Raw genomic sequence first — 17,631 nt, forward strand, 5'->3', positions numbered from 1 at the left:
TGACATGAGAAATCATTAATTGGCCCTAGAACCCTTGCCACATGTCCATGGCATCAGACAAAACTACATTTATGCATCAGACCAGTAATTACATGCATATTTTGCAGCAAAAGTATGACAACTTGGAACCACTGCTTTTTAGTAACATGTAACATTATAAATAAATGTTTTGATGTTCCCTGAGAATGTCATCTTTGGAACATACAGTAAAGTTTTCCATTATTTCCCGTCAAAATGAACTGCAAGTGACCAAAAATGGCTCTGACCACTACGGGACTTAACTTCGTCAGACCACTAGAACTTAAAACTATTTAAACCTAACAAACCTAAGGACATCACACACATACATGCCTGAGGCAGGATTTGAACCTGCGACCGTAGCGGTCACGCGGTTCCAGACTGTAGCACCTATAACCGCTTGGCCAACCCGGCCGGCTAATGTTTACATTTTACCCTGTACTGTAGGATAGTTACAGTACCACAATTCTTATTACAGGTATACAAAATGTCACTAGAGTGATGTCTACCCAAAACACAGGACCATTAGTTCATTGATCAACATAACCTGAGACTTGACCCAAAAAATTGAATTTTTACACAGCTTTTTCGAACATAGGGGTGCTTCACACCGTCATGCATAAACCAATTGCAATTGTAGAGGTGTGGTTAGTGTTTAGTAAGAAATTACATTTACTCTGTATTTTATCCCAATGAGCACATTTTGTTTATCTCCAATATTCCTCAGACTGTCAGGTTTCATGTCAAACCTTCTTTAAAATAACAATAAAATTGGGTTAGTATAACAATACAATGAAAATCAATTTTTAGCTTATGCAAGCTTCCAGAGCCAGACCAAGTACGTTATATTTTCAATAAAATTGGATTGCTATATTTCTAGTTAGAATCCAGCCAAGTGTCACACTCCATGACCGGCCCTCACTCTCAGCAGCCCTGATTACAATGGCTGAGCAGCTTCTGAATACAGCAGATCCCTGTTCTTGATATTAAGCATTGCTGAAGTTCATTTAATGAACAATATCCGCTGGATAGAGGACAACTGGAAGCTAGGGTTTTGGAGTGAAGTGACAAATTATTCTCTCCTCCATGGCAATCTGATGGTTGGATTCAGTTTGCGAAACCCTATGTTTGCTTTACCTGCCATCATCTTCGTGCCAACAATGACATGCACAGGAGGCATGTCATACAATATACTAGTTCTCTCCATATTGCACTTTATAAAATGCTAAATGCAGAAGCATAAGCATATATTTGACAGAACTCTGTACTGTCTACAGCAGAGGATGATTGCAGAGACAATAACTGTGAGTCAGTTCAACAATGCCAGCTGTCATGAAGTGGAATTATGAGGAAATGATATATGGACAGTGACATTCCTGAAGTGTGCCTGTCTGCCCATGTTCCAGCCTGAAGGCAATGGTTTATCTTAAGGATGAGATATCAAGGTGGCTTCACTCCAAACCCGATGTTCACTATCTCCATCTTCTCCAGAATCGACTATCAAGGAAGGATCGATGTAAGTGTCCCCAGAGGAGTTCAAGTCATCAAAAAGGAGAAGGATGGGCACACCCCATCTTCAAGTCCACTAATATGTGCCCTTACGCATTGGAGTCCGTAGTGTGTAGAGTGGAAACACCAACCTCTGACGGTGGGCACTTACTGTTACTCACCTAGTGCGGCTGCATCTGGAGACCTAGTACTGGGGCCGGCCTCCGGTTCCCGGTCACGCTGACTGGCCTTATGCCCAGTACCTCCAGCTGTAAATACACAGAGAGGAAATATTCTTTTATAAATCTTTATCTACTGCTTTAACGATGTGTTCCTATTATACCTGCAATGACTGGCATATAAGGGTATTTTAACTTACTGAGCTGTACTGAGCCTACAACTGATTTCAGCAGCCATTATTAAGAAACAGAAACCTATATTCATTGCATGTCTGTAGAACAGAAAGCACAAAAGAAATATTGAAAGAAAGAAATAAAGAAAGAAAGGTTTCAGCATTGTCCTCAGGGACAGAAATTTTATGAACTGTGCTTATACACGACACTCCAGGGGAGTGATGCACAGACCTATGCCCTATTAACAATAAATTACTTTCTTTTAATATTTTGATTACAGTATCAAAATAGTGATATTAAACAATTTGTCATACATTAATGTACCGATATTGATCATTAGATTTATTTCTATTTTGTAAGTGGTGACGTATGTCTTTTTATAAAAATGTGATGTAGCAAAGACATTAATTATGAATTTTAAAGTAATTATTAAAGAGTTTCAGAAAAGTATAGAAGGTAAGGTATAGAAGATAATTTGTCATTTGACTAAATGGCTACACTGCAACGCATCTGGCTGTAGTGTTAGGAGAAAAAAGACATGAAGCAGTAGCTGTGGTTGACACAGGAGTAAGACAGGTGTTGAAGTCTTGCACAACTAAACAATCAAGCACAAAATGTGAGATTAAGTGACCACAGGCTAAATTTATAGTCTGCCCACACCATTTGTCATAGCCAAGCACCAAAAATGTATCGAACATAGGTAATTTATAGATATAGTGCCTGTTCTTTTAGTCACACTACCATAACAACAGACACCATACCTTTATAAACACAGATTCCTAGTGGCATTTTTGCCTTTCAGTCCAGATGCACTATGTTGTCTGCTATTCTACAGAAATACAGTACACCTGCAAGCAAAGAAGAATAACATACTGGGTACAACATGCTGTAGTGTCCATCATATGGATATTTGGGTTAGACAGGAAATATGCTCAGACAGCAACAGTGATTAAGGTGACCACTCATGTAACGTGAAAAATCTCTGTCCAAATCCCAGTACAGAAGAAATTTTCATCTGCCACTATTCTGTTGTTGCAATGCCATATTTAAGTAAAAGTCAAATTTCTTTTGTTAGCCCTGGATAAAGGCTCATTCCATACATGTTGGATGTATCTACAGTGCTTAACTATAGCCATCCCCGTCTTCTCATTTGTGCATTTGTGTGCAAATAATCTCGCAGCATGAGAAAAAAAAATGCTGTGGAAAAACTGGTACAAATCACACACACTGATGAATTAAATTGTGAGGATCTGAACAGTGAAGTTTGGAATACATTTTGATTGGTTGTGGATGAAAACAGCAAGTCAACTATGTACATATACTGCTTTGCATCATTGTGTTTCCAGTAGGAACTTCTCATTTAAAGCAATGCATCTGTAAGAAAACCCACAATGACACAGCTTTTTCAGTGATACTGGTTGTTCTTCCACCCCTATTAGTTCTACATGAACAGTGACCCACAGAACTATGGATAATGTAGCTCACTTAAAATTGACCGATATGCAACTTTCGTACGGGTTCACTGAATGCAGTGGAATGATTACACTGTGCTGAGCTATTCCCACTGCAAAGGCCACCACATCACAATTTCATCTATGTGCAGTAGCATTAACCTGCATTTTGTTTTTTGATGTTTGTATATTTAAACTCTTACAGTTTTGTAAAAGTTTTTCATGGAAACAATTGTGATATGGGTATCAAACTAAATCAATTATAATTACATTGTTACTGTGTGACAAGCTGCTGTAGACTGTGTGTCCCTTATACCAAAATATTTAGGCAATGCTAAACAACATATAGACATGTGTCTGTGGAGTTCTGGTTCACTATTTATACTTTCTTCAACCCCGAATATTTTGTGACATTGTTTTCCAGTTTTGTTAATTAGCTCATGTAAGTTACAATTTCAGTATATTGTACATTCAGTAATAAACAGAAATACATGTGTCACGATTTAACCTTAAGGAACAACAACCTAGTCAGCTTTGTAGACTAGATGTTCCTGACACTGAGTAAGTAATTATTTATACATTATTTACGTAGTTCAAAAGCCATTAATTACTTAAGACACTATTTTATGACACCACTGATTCCTGTACACTGTCACACTTTTCTAAAATTCTGGTAACTGGTAGTCTGAAATTTTCGTATGTGGTGGCTTTCTTAAGTTCCCAAAATAATTTAGCTCAAAGGAATGATTGAAATGTAAATTTTTTTATTTTCCTGAAAACAGCGACTGTTGGAAATCTGGGATATTTTGTTGAATATCGACAAAGAGGCACCTTGTGGTGTAAATCAAAGATACAATCACTTGGCACATAAAAGAGTTAGTAATAAAACTCATCTGTTTAACTTTATAATCATCAATATCATCATCAACAACATTATCAACATCAATAACAAAGACTGCAGGAAGGATGAGCCAGAGCATCCATCGTAGTCTTACAAACTCAAGTTCAAAAGGAAATTCTTCAGAGGCACCTTGAATGTGAACTCATTACTAAAGTTTGGTAAACAGGAAGAACTTTAAATTCTCTTAGACAAGCATGACGTACAATTTTTAGCAGAACAAGAAACAATTTCCAACAAAAATGATACAGAATCTAAAAAACCACAAACTTTTTGAGGAGAAACCAGCAATAAAAATTATAAAATGTATGCCAATACTTGGTACTGCCCTCTATATTCATAAAAAGTTTGAATATAATGTGACAATCTCATTCAGAAAGACACACATCTCACAGTGAAATGCAAAAATAAACAGTATACCTTTCAATTGCCACATTCCAATTAATGATGACGATTAGAAAAATTCAAGTGAAGTAGCAGCATTTGATAACATTTGGAAGACAAAATATCAAAAGCTACAGAAGCAACTTTTGTAATGCTACTCGGATATTTTAAGAGAATATCCATCCCATAAAAGATGGAACAAAAATGGCTCAGGACTTACTAATCTTCATACAACATTCAGTTGATGTTTATGTCAACTTCTTTCATAAAATTGCTAAGAAAAGTAAAAACGTGGATATCACCAAATATAATACTAGAGGCACTGCAATGAGATCAAGTGGCTATTTCTCGAAACAATACTAAATATATTATTCATGTGAAAGTAACAAGAAACAGAGAATTAGTCTCTGATCATTACCTCACAAATTAAACTGTAATTTCTCCCTATTAAAAACCACAAGAGACAGCAAAAATTGATAAAATATAACAGAGAGAGGCTCAACATCACAAGAGAGAAAATACAACATTTTCAAGAAGAAATTAAAATAGAAAAATCAGGAAAATGGGGAGAATTATCCAAAGCAATCAATAGGGCAGTGAAGATTGTATTAGAACAACAAAAATGAAGATAGCCTGGTGGAATGAAACTGGTGAAAAAGCTGTTGCAGAAAGAACAATAGAAAGGAAAAAAGGAAATGTTCTTGGAAGACTAAACACTTTGATGAATTTGAAGTGCAAAGGAAAGAAACTGAAAGAATAATAAAGGGTGCTAAATGGTCTTTTGGGAAGTGTAAACTTCTTGACATATGAAACAGCTTTGTTAAAGAACACACCCAGAATTTCTATAGGATTTTTAACTATCACCTAAAGGGCTACCAAGCTTCAAGTATTTACACTACTGGCCATTAAAATTGCTACACCACAAAGATGACATGCTACAGACTTGAAATTTAACTGGAAGGAAGAAGATGCTGTGATATGCAAATGATTAGCTTTTCAGAGCATTCACACAAGGTTGGCACCAGTGGTGATACCTACAACATGCTGACATGAGGAAAGTTTCCAACCGATTTCTCATACACAAACAGCAGTCAACCGGCGTTGCCTGGTGAAACACTGTTCTGATGCTTCGTGTAAGGAGGAGAAATGCATACCATCACGTTTCTGAGTTTGATAAAGTTTGGTTTGTAGCCTATCACAATTGCAGTTTATCATATCGCGACATTGCTGCTTGCGTTGGTCGAGATCCAATGACTGTTAGCAGAATATGGAATCGGTTTGTTCAGGAGGGTAGTACGGAATGCCGTGCTGGATCCAAGCACCCTCGAATCACTAGCTGTCGAGATGACAGGCATCTTATCGGCAAGGATGTTACAGATGGTGTAGCCACGTCTCAATCCCCGAGTCACAAGACAATAACAATCTGCATGAAAAATTCAACGATGTTTGCAGCAGCATGTACTATCTGCTTCGAGACCATGACTGCAGTTACCCTTGACTCTGCATCACAGACAAGAGCACCAGCGATGGTGTACTCAACAATGAACCTGGGAGCATGAATGGTAAAACGGCATTTCTTCAGATGAATGCAGGCTCTGTTTACAGCATCATGATTGTCACATCCATGTTCGGTGACATCACCGTGAGTGGAAACTGGAAGCGTGTATTCGTCATCGCCATACTGGCTTATCACCCGGCGTGATGGTATGGGGTGCCATTGGTTACACATGTCGATCACCTCTTGTTCGCATTGACAGCACTTTGAACAGTGGAAGTTACACTTCAGATGTGTTACGACCCGTGGCTCTACCCTTCATTCGATCCCTGCAAAACCCTACATTTCAGCAGGATAATACATGACCACATGTTTCTGGTCTTTTATGGACCTTTCCAGATACAGGAAATGTTAAACTGCTGCCTTTGCCAGCACATTCTCCAGATCTCTCACCAATTGTAAATATCTGGTCAATGGTGGCCGAGCAACTGGCTCGTCACAATACACCAGTCACTACTCTTGATGAACTGTGGCATCGTGTTGAAGCTGCATGGGCAGCTGTACCTGTACATGCCATCCAAGCACTGTCTCAATGCCCAAGCATATCGAGGTCATTTTTACAGACAGAGGTGGTTGTTCTGGGTACTGCTTTATAATGATCTATGCACCCAAATTGCATGAAAATGTTATAACATGTCAGTTCTAGTATAATATATTCGTTCAATGAATACCTATTCATCATCTGCATTTCTTTTTGGTGAAGCATTTTCAATGGCCTGTAGTGTACTTCAGAGACGAAAATGGTAAAATAAGCAAATAACCAGACCTGTAAATTAATAAGAAAGTATGGTACTGTCAACAACTCTTGAACTGTGGACAAATGAACTATTAGCTAGAATTTCCCTATCTTCATTGAAACACAGAAGCAAATCCACAACCCACAACTAAGGAAATAAAAATAAAAATAAATAATAATAAATACTGTGAAAAACAACAAAGCCAGTGGAGAAACTCATAAAGTGTCCCAACCAAAAATGGTCTCAACTGAAAATGACAAACAACTTCAGACCATATATTAATAAATATGGGGAAACTGGAAAAATGCCAAAAGACTGGAAAGTCTCCCTTACCCATCCTGTGCGCAAAAATTGTGATGAGCACGATGTCAATAGTTGCAGAGACTACTGTCAGTGAGCAGGTAGAAGTAACACATAATAGCAACTTGTGAGAATATCAGATTGGATTTAGAAAGGGCAGATCTTGCTCAGAACAGAATTTCAACTTCAAGTCCATAATCTGCCACACACTTACAAACTCTGAAGACATGGTTTTAACATTTACAGATTTTAAAAAGGCAATTGATTTGATTGACAGGGAAACACTAGACAAAGTGACTCAAGAATTTGGCATTAAAGCTAAACTACCTTATTCATGCAACACTCACAGACAATGAAGCAAAAGTACAGTTTTGGTGTGAAGTATTGAAGGCACTCAAAATAAAAACAGGTGTAATGCAAGGTGACAGCCTGTCTACACTCCTCGAACTTCATCCTAGAGAAAATAGTAAGATAATGCAAACAAAAACTGACAGAACACAAGGTAGCGCCAGTAAGACTAGATGCTAAGAAAATAAATACTGAAATTCACTGTTGACCATTTGGAAATGATTATGCCATTCTAGATGAAAATCCAACAAATGTAGAAATACAAATCAGTCTCTCAAGAGAAATAGCCAACGAAGCAGCATTAAGAGTTTGTATAGAAAAAAAGCAAAATTTCTGACAAACATTTGAATGCCCCTGAATCCCTAGAAGCAGATAGAGAGATAAGGAGGGTTAATGAATTTAAATATTTGGGAGAAATGATAAATGGAGAGAGCATGTGGTATAACCAGGAATGTTTACAACACAAGGTCTCTGTCTAACATTTTGAAAATATAGCACTACAACCTAGTAGCAAAGCCATGTGAATCTTTAGTGTTGAATTACAAATTAAACAAATTTTAAGTCCTAGAAAGAGGAATCATTTGAAACAGTCACTGTGCTAAGAAATATAGAGGTATATATATTAGGAAGTAATGAATAACTAAATCACAACATAGAAAACATAGTTCAAATGCTACAGAAGAGTCTGTATAAAATAGTAACTCCCCATACACAGATGTGTGTGCATCCGCAAAAGATAATCTTATGCATCTGGTGGAACAGAGATTGTGTGGTGCTCTACAAATTGCTTTCCTGGGGTGTAATCTGTTCTGATGACATTTATTGACAACAATAGACCTCCTGCAGATGCAATGAAGAACAACAACCAGGAAGACTATGTGCTAGTCCACAATAACACCCACCAGCAATTGTGGCACCCAAATGGACCAGGCTATTTCATATGTCAGACAGGTGGAAAAATACTGGTTTGAGGGAGAGAGGAAGGATTACAGGGACACTATTCTTCATTTCAAGACACAACAATGAGGTTTCAAATCACTGGCTGTGAATGTGGTTGACTTGTTCCAGTCCCCGATCATATTGGACATTTCGTCTTCAAGAATCTCAGCTATGTTGAGTGACAGTTGTATACTTAAATATATTTATATCAAGATGATGAGGTAAATATGTGCTATGACTACAGAATAAAGTGTGTGGGGTCTAAACATTGCTGCTTATAGTAGGGTGCTTATTGGCAATGATTGCTTACTTTCATCGAGAGCTATTTTTAAATGTCAGTTTGGTACTTAAAAATTTGTCTTCTTTTATCTTTGATCACATTTCCCTCACAGTCTACCACAGTACACATTTTTTAACACAACTGCAACATACACTAAATATTATGCACTACATAATTAACATTTAGTGTCAACTTAAAGAGTAAAATTTTGAACAACTGATTCACTGAAATAATTTAGCATACCACCAATAAAGAATTAAAGTCAAAGAAGAAGACTAAAAAGAAAGTACCACATAAGAAAACATTTACATGCTATTTTAATTGTATAACTAAGCTACTGAAGAAAGTGAAAATCTCACCTGCCAATATCTCCTCAATGCGCAACTTTTTGGGGAGCTGCAAAAAATAAATAAATAAATAAAATTAAGCAGTGTAATAACTTTACATCAACTGAATTTGAGTGTAAATCAAACACCTTGAAACGTGGCAGTAGTATGTCATCTCACTGCAATGCTCATCTCTGTATTAGTAAGTTGCTAAATTAAAACAGTATTGGAGGTAACAAATCAGGTGCAGAGACAAGCAGATAGATGTGAAAGTTTATTGAAGTGACATTTATGGAAACTGCATAATGATTCAAGTGAATAATCACAAAATATTTGACTTTTAATTTAGCTCAGTAATATGAATTCACTAGAGTTGCCAGCTGCCACGTACAGCCATTGTCACAGAGCAGACAAAGGTGCCCATGAAATGCAAGTCAGCAGGGTGGGAATGCAGATCATAGCTGCCAGATGTTTAAAGGTTGGTGTAAGAATACTGGCAGTGACAAATACAGTATAGTTTGCAGGAATGAACACCCCTCAGCTATGACCTGGTGAAATAGTCCAAGGGATCATGGAAGGGGAAAGGAGTAATAGACTGTTATAAAATTATAGGTTGTCAGTCAGGAGGTAGGAGATGATATGTCACATATAATTCTGACAGTGTCTCGACTGTATTTCCAGTTACTGATCACCAGCAGATCCCTAACTTTTGAGGCTAGCTGTTCTAGTCCCATTTAGCAGAGATCACAAGTCACACACCACACAGTGTAGTGTTGTTGTGGTAGCTTAGGACGGTAAATTCATATGTGAATCACTTCCTTTTGTATTGGCAGTGTGATGCTGAGAGGAAGCACTAAAGGTCGCATGGTCACTGTGAATCCTGATCAAAGCACTGTTAACTTTTTGCAACTAATGTAATGACTGCATACCTATGCAACTGGAGGACACTGGGTTCAACATTACACTATTATTTCATAAGATTTGTCTATTTATGGGTGGACTGACCTGTCCTAGAGTATTGCATCTTAGAATAATTCATCATCGGAGTTCATATGTTTGATTCCAGCATGCTGTTACCTGTCCTGGAGCATGTTAAAAATGTTCTCCCGGATACTTAAGATAGAGGGTCATGCAACCCTGTTAGGTTGCTTCTAACTGATGCATGTAGACTGTTCAAGGTACAGTGTTGGTTCAATGCCAGAAAGTTATCTTCCCTCTATGTGAAAATATGTATTTTGTGTCTGTTAGCACACAGTCTGTTAGCCACCATACTAAAGTCATGAACTACTGCAGTCCAAGTGGCTGTAGCAGATTGCAATTGTGACAAATCTAGCGCTGTGCTATGTAGAAATGTATGTCTAATTTACAAAGAAGATAGTGCACATGTCTTCAAGTGTACTATGTGAAAGTGGAATCGATGATATAGGCATCACAATGCAAAAGTACTGTGACAGCTTAACATTTATTCATATTGACACTACACAGAGGAACAGTGGGAGTGAGGAAACAGCATACCGGTATTGGAGTTCCAACATCTCCAAAATTTTATATAGTGCAATGAAATGAACCACATGTCAATGTGGATACACAGCTTATCCAGCAAATTATCATGAACAAGTGTGGTACTCAGTAGTCATGACTTAACATTAGGCAGTCCTTGTATGTAGTCGGGTGATGTTGAGGGTATTAGATTAGGAAATGAGACACTTAAAGTAGTAAAGGAGTATTGCTATTTGGGGAGCAAAGTAACTGATGTTGGTCGAAGTAGAGAGGATATAAAAAGTAGACTGGCAATGGCAAGGAAAGCGTTTCTGAAGAAGAGAAATTTGTTAACATCGAGTATAGATTTAAGTGCCAGGAAGTCATTTCTGAAAGTATTTGTATGGACTGTAGCCATGTATGGAAGTGAAACATGGACGGTAAATAGTTTGGACAAGAAGAGAATAGAAGCTTTCGAAATGTGGTGCTACAGAAGAATGCTGAAGATTAGATGGGTAGATCACATAACTAATGAGGAGGTACTGAATAGGTTTGGGGAGAAAAGGAGTTTGTGGCACAACTTGACCAGAAGAAGTGATTGGTTAGTAGGACATGTTCTGAGGCATCAAGGGATCACCAATTTAGTATTGGAGGGCAGTGTGGAGGGTAAAAACCATAGGGGGAGACCAAGAGATGAATACACTAAGCAGATTCAGAAGGATGTAGGTTGCAGTAGGTACTGGGAGATGAAGAAGCTTGCACAGGATAGAGTAGCATTGAGAGCTGCATCAAACCAGTCTCAGGACTGAAGACCACAACAACAACAACATATGTAGTTACAACTATTACAGGTAGCTAATTAAACATTTATACAAAAACCATCTGCAATGTAATTTTAGATTCTGAGTTGTGCAAAAGGGAAATCTTACATCACTTGGATGGGAAACAAAGTGTCAAAACTGAAGGCTTTAAAATAATCTGTAAGAGCACAGTTCGATAGAGCTATAGACAATGCATCCATACTCCATTTTTGTCACACTGAAGCATTTCATCAGGAAGATGCTAGAGCAGTTGATGTGGACAATTTTAAAGCTTCTTTGTTTTTTGGCATGGTGTATCCTCTGTGATCATGACTAATAGAGATGGAAGGTGATGTGACAGCAGCAGCACAATGTGACCAATGTGAACACGTCCAATAAACACAAAACTGCAGATAAGAAAAGCTTGTGGAGTAGTGACATGAGCAGGGGCATAATTCGACTGGGGCAATGACATTCACAACAAATAAAATAAGAAAAATTAAAATGGGAATAAAAAGTGGAGTAATAGATGGAAGCAACATATCTTAATCAGGTCCACAAATGTCCGTAGTTTGCTGAGGGGTTACAGTAGTGGTAAGTAATTAAACCTATGGATGGGAAGTATATCGATTTTGGTCCTATCAGCCTGTGTCAATAGCTAATAGGATGGTGGCTTAACTTACACCACTGCACTACCTCAAGAGAAACAAGTACTTTGTTCACTCTGTGAAGGCAGTACAGAATTGTAAGACTAGCTATCTGCACAGAAGATGCTGGAGGTGACTGCACTGATATCATTCCATGTGTGCGCTGTGATATGATAATACTATGCCTCCTACCAGATTTACGTATATGATAAAGAATTTAAAAATGATGAGGGTATGAAGTGTCAGAGACAAGTGGCACTATGGTTACTTCCCACTCTTCAAATCTTTCGCTCCTATTGAAAGGTGCAGAATTGTAAGGCAGATTGCCACTTAGTAAGGAAATTTAGTGCATGCTCTTGCTACTGTTAATGACTAGGCATAATGACCAATTGTTGAGATCAGATGGCCTGTTAACAATGCTATGCTTCATCAGGCTATGGAACAAGCAAGATGGAAATTACATGATGCAGTGTCCACAGTTTCATTTTTTCTCCATTACAGGAAGAGGAATTTGAATGCTGTAGTCCAGCCTACGGAAAAAAATTTGTCCAATGCAAACAAATATGTCATTCTTTACTATCCTATGCCCACCATATGAAGAAGAGGGCACTCCATCAATTCACTACAACACACAGACTAGTTTCAATATTTAAACACTATTTAGAAAGTACAAGCCATTCTCATAGCCTTGTTCCTGATACTGCTAACATGGACTCTGTAATTTGTAAAAGAAATGTTTGGTGTGTGTGTGTGTGTGTGTGTGTGTGTGTGTGTGTGTGTGTGTGTGTGTGTGTGTGTGTGTGTGTGTGTGTGTGTGTGAGTGAGTGAGTGAGTGAGAGAGAGAGGGTGTTAGAAGAAATGTTTTGATCATTTGTGGGCAAGTGCAGTGGATGGCAATAGAGGAGAAGACAGATGAATTTGAAATAACAACAAATAACTTTATAAAAGGGCAGTCTCAATTTATTACTTTTCAGGTATATAGGCACAGAGAAAGTAAAGAGTGTAATATTCAAAACATTTAACTGGAAGTAGTTTATTTCACTTAAAAGAATGAAGTAAACTAGAACTATCTCAAATTTTCTCATCTCATGTTTGATATTTTTCCGTCACCAAGGGATTTTCCACTGCCTCTCAGACAGAAAACTGAGCAGCAGAACATGAAAAAAATCATGAGATACCTTATCTGCGAAAAATACATTGTTCCATGCTGCATTCAGACAGAGCTCTGCAACTGCCAGACAATGTATCACGTTTTCCTCACTGAGTTCCTGTTTTACAGTTGATCTTAGGGCACACAGTACAGCTTTCCTCAGCCTTCAGTGAACTGCGTCATTTGAACTGAATAGTTGGTCAGTCACTTCAAGTGCTTCACATTTAGGAAATGAGAGGTTGGCTCTTACACACAACCTCCATATGGCCCTGCTTTGCACTCTCTTGCTGCTTGAGCAAGGAATTCGGCTGATAGTGCCTGTTTCAAACATAATTCTTCCAATATCTCTGCAGAAATCAGCGGCATGCTGTATCTCCCACATGCATCTCAAACCAAAAATTTGTATTCTTGAACCAGAGTGCCAACTGTCTCAAATTGAATGTTACAAGTGAGCCGTTGCAAATAACTGCTCGCAATGTTATTTCTTCTTTTAACTTTCATGCTGATGCCTGGGGAAGAATTAGATATGCTGCCATCAAAAGGTGTGACTGTGGTGACAGATAATCCATGTAGTTCCAGCCTGTGGAGGCCATGTAGGCAAGACAGATGCTTTCCCAGCAGTTGTACGTCCTAATCCCATCTCTGACAGAGGTGGTGTTTCCTTGAGTTTATGCTCATGTATTCGTATCTGTTTGCATCCCTAAATAATAATTTATGAACCAGTTCTTAAGAAACTTATCTTACCTTGAACAATTACTTGATAACTGTACTGATGAGTTTCTGAATGCCAGTGACTATAGCAGATGTGTCAGAGTCGAATGCATCAAAAGATATATAGATAAAGAGAAAAAGTTCATCTGGTTGACTTGTTGCAGATGGAACTAAGTTGAAAAGACAGAGGCTGCTAGTTTGAATGTGATCCAAGGATCAAACATTTTAATACGAGGGCAGTTCAATAAGTAATGCAACACATTTTTTTTCTCGGCCAATTTTGGTTGAAAAAACCGGAAATTTCTTGTGGAATATTTTCAAACATTCCCGCTTCGTCTCGTATAGTTTCATTGACTTCTGACAGGTGGCAGCGCTGTACGGAGCTGTTAAAATGGCGTCTGTAACGGATGTGCGTTGCAAACAACAGGCAGTGATAGAGTTTCTTTTGGCGGAAAACCAGGGCATCTCAGATACTCATAGGCACTTGCAGAATGTCTACGGTGATCTGGCAGTGGACAAAAGCACGGTGAGTCGTTGGGCAAAGCGTGTGTCATCATCGCCGCAAGATCAAGCAAGACTGTCCGATCTCCCGCGTGCGGGCCGGCCGTGCACAACTGTGACTCCTGCAATGGCGGAGCGTGCGAACACAGTCGTTCGAGATGATCGACGGATCACCATCAAACAACTCAGTGCTCAACTTGACATCTCTGTTGGTAGCGCTGTCACAATTTTTCACCAGTTGGGATATTCAAAGGTTTGTTCCCGCTGGGTCCCTCGTTGTCTAACCGAACACCATAAAGAGCAAAGGAGAACCATCTGTGCGGAATTGCTTGCTCGTCATGTGGCTGAGGGTGACAATTTCTTGTCAAAGATTGTTACAGGCGATGAAACATGGGTTCATCACTTCGAACCTGAAACAAAACGGCAATCAATGGAGTGGCGCCACACCCACTCCCCTACCAAGAAAAAGTTTAAAGCCATACCCTCAGCCGGTAAAGTCATGGTTACAGTCTTCTGGGACGCTGAAGGGGTTATTCTGTTCGATGTCCTTCCCCATGGTCAAACGATCAACTCTGAAGTGTATTGTGCTACTCTTCAGAAATTGAAGAAACGACTTCAGCGTGTTCGTAGGCACAAAAATCTGAACGAACTTCTCCTTCTTCATGACAACGCAAGACCTCACACAAGTCTTCGCACCCGAGAGGAGCTGACAAAACTTCAGTGGACTGTTCTTCCTCATGCACCTTACAGTCTCGATCTCGCACCGTCGGATTTCCATATGTTTGGCCCAATGAAGGACGCAATCCGTGGGAGGCACTACGCGGATGATGAAAAAGTTATTGATGCAGTACGACGTTGGCTCCGACATCGACCAGTGGAATGGTACCGCGCAGGCATACAGGCCCTCATTTCAAGGTGGCGTAAGGCCGTTGCATTGAATGGAGATTACGTTGAAAAATAGTGTTGTGTAGCTAAAAGATTGGGGAATAACCTGGTGTATTTCAATGCTGAATAAAACAACCCATGTTTCTGAAAAAAAATGTGTTGCATTACTTATTGAACTGCCCTCGTACATATGTGTCCAATGTTTAATTCTTAAGCAAAAGGAAGAACAGAAGCAGCTACAGCAGATACACATGTAATGTATGTTAGTTGCTGTTGGCTTGTCATTAATACCATCAATATATTGGTATCACGAGTCTGACATTCCAAAGATACATCCATCACACAAGGTGACATTAATCCACAGTTCCCAATACTCCAACAACTTCCATTCCCCAACAATCCAGCAACTTCCATTCCTATTGTCATCCTTGAGATTATTGGTTGGTTTGTGGGATTGAAGGGACCAGGCTACTAGGGCCATAGGTTCCTTTTTCCATCAACTTGAAATCACCACAAGGAATGAAAACTAACAGTGGGGATGACAACAGACAACACATGACAAGAAAGAGACATACGGAGACCAGACAACAGGAATTAGAATCACACCGAGTGTGACAGTGGTTGGCCTATCATAGAAACAAAAATAAACAAAATAAAGTAAGAAGGAAAAGCCAACCACCAAGAAATCCACTAAAACGCCAGTCTAAAATCATAGGCCAAATGCCAGACTACACAAAAAAGATGAGAAACACTTAGATCAAGCGATAAAATCCCCCTGCATGAATTAAACTCCCACTGTGAAAGATAGGGTCCAACTACAGCTATGCTGAAGGGGTTACCGAACCATAAGCCAGGCTTCCACAATCTAGGCAGGACTGAATTAACATTTGGTACAGCCGTAGGAGGGTAGACCAATCGGCAGCCCAGTTGTTGTGACGCACGCAATGAAGAGCATTAAGATGCCACCAGCACATTTCTTTAAGCTGCCAAGTCAACCAGGTATCTAAAACCAATCCCAGAAACTGATGTGTCTCCACAACAGCAAGAGGTTTGTTATCAAGATAAGGCCATGACTCAGGTTGAACAGTGTGTCACTGGCAGAAATGCTTAACGCAGGTCTTGGCAGCCAAAAACTGGAAGACATGCACTACATCCCAAGACTGCTGCATTTTGGAAAGCACCCTGCAACTGCTGTTCAGCAGCTGCAATGCCAGTGGAGCTATAGTATAGGCAGAAGTTGTCAGCATACAAGGAAGATGAGACAGGCGTTCCCACTGCCAAAGCAAGCCCATTAACTCCTATCAAAAAGAGGCAGACTCTTAATACAGATCCTTGCGGTACCCCATTCTGCTGAACTCAGGAGGAACTACAGGAGACCACAGCTTGCACACAGAAGGAACGAAGTGACAGAAAATTTTGTATAAAAATCGGGTGGGGACCCCAAAAATCATAACCATGAATCATAGAGAGGATGTGATGTTACCATGTCATATCGTAAGCCTTCCACATGTCAAAAAAGATGGTGACCCTATGCTGATGATGCGCAAAGGCCATACACGTGGCAGACAACAGGCATACCAGATTATCGGTGGCAGAGCTGCCCTTACGAACCCACCCTGGGACAGAACCAGAAGGCCCTGAGAATAAAATAGCCAACTCAACCTCTGGCTTATCATGGGTTCGAGCAACTTGCAAAGAACATTGGAGAGGTCAATGGGGCAGTTGCTGTTCACCTCCAGTGGGTACTTGCCAGGTTTCAACACAGGGATTATAACGCTTTCTCACCATTGTTATAGGAACTCACCCTCAACCCAGATATGATTGAAAAGGTCTAGGAGGCATCACTGGCAGTCCACCAAGAGGTGTTTGAGCATCTGACAGTGGATGCCATTTGGCCCAGGAGCCGTATCAGGGCAAGTGGCTAAGGCACTTTGGAATTTCCATTCACTGAATTGAGCATTGAACGATTCAGGGCGGCGCGTGTGAAATGAAAGGCTCTGATGTTCCAACCTTTCCTTCAGGGAGTGGAAGGCCAGTCGGTAATTCACAGAAGCAGAACTCTTAGCAAAATGCTCCGCTAAGTGGTTTGCAATCCTGCCTGAGTTAGTGCAGACTGTTCCAATCTGTGGAAATGCAGGTACGCTGACGTGGGTCTGACAGTCATAGTCACCTAATCTTGGCCCAGACCTGCAATGGAGAGGTATTGAGGCCAATGGAGGAGTCGTGCATTTCCCACCACTCCTGCTTGCATTGGTGAATCAGGCAGCAGGCTTGTGCACAAAGCCATTTAAACGCGATGAGGTGTACCAATGAGGGATGCCACTTGTGACGCTGGAGTGCCTGCCCGAGATCTTTTTTCACCTCAGCAATCTCAGGCGACC

The 17,631-nt window shown here is 39.7% G+C and overlaps 1 protein-coding gene across 1 annotated transcript in view; it reads right to left on the reverse strand.

Moving 5' to 3' along the window:
• LOC126440357 (circumsporozoite protein-like) overlaps positions 1 to 17,631 on the reverse strand; it is a 155,611-nt gene that overhangs the window by 16,184 nt on the left and 121,796 nt on the right. Inside the window, exon 7 of the mRNA XM_050090647.1 lies at positions 1,689 to 1,775. Coding sequence (XP_049946604.1) covers positions 1,689 to 1,775 — 87 coding nt within the window. The remainder of the gene's footprint in view (positions 1 to 1,688; positions 1,776 to 17,631) is intronic.

The sequence above is a fragment of the Schistocerca serialis genome, unplaced genomic scaffold (genome assembly GCF_023864345.2).
Source record: "Schistocerca serialis cubense isolate TAMUIC-IGC-003099 unplaced genomic scaffold, iqSchSeri2.2 HiC_scaffold_1362, whole genome shotgun sequence".
Lineage (NCBI taxonomy): Eukaryota > Metazoa > Arthropoda > Insecta > Orthoptera > Acrididae > Schistocerca > Schistocerca serialis.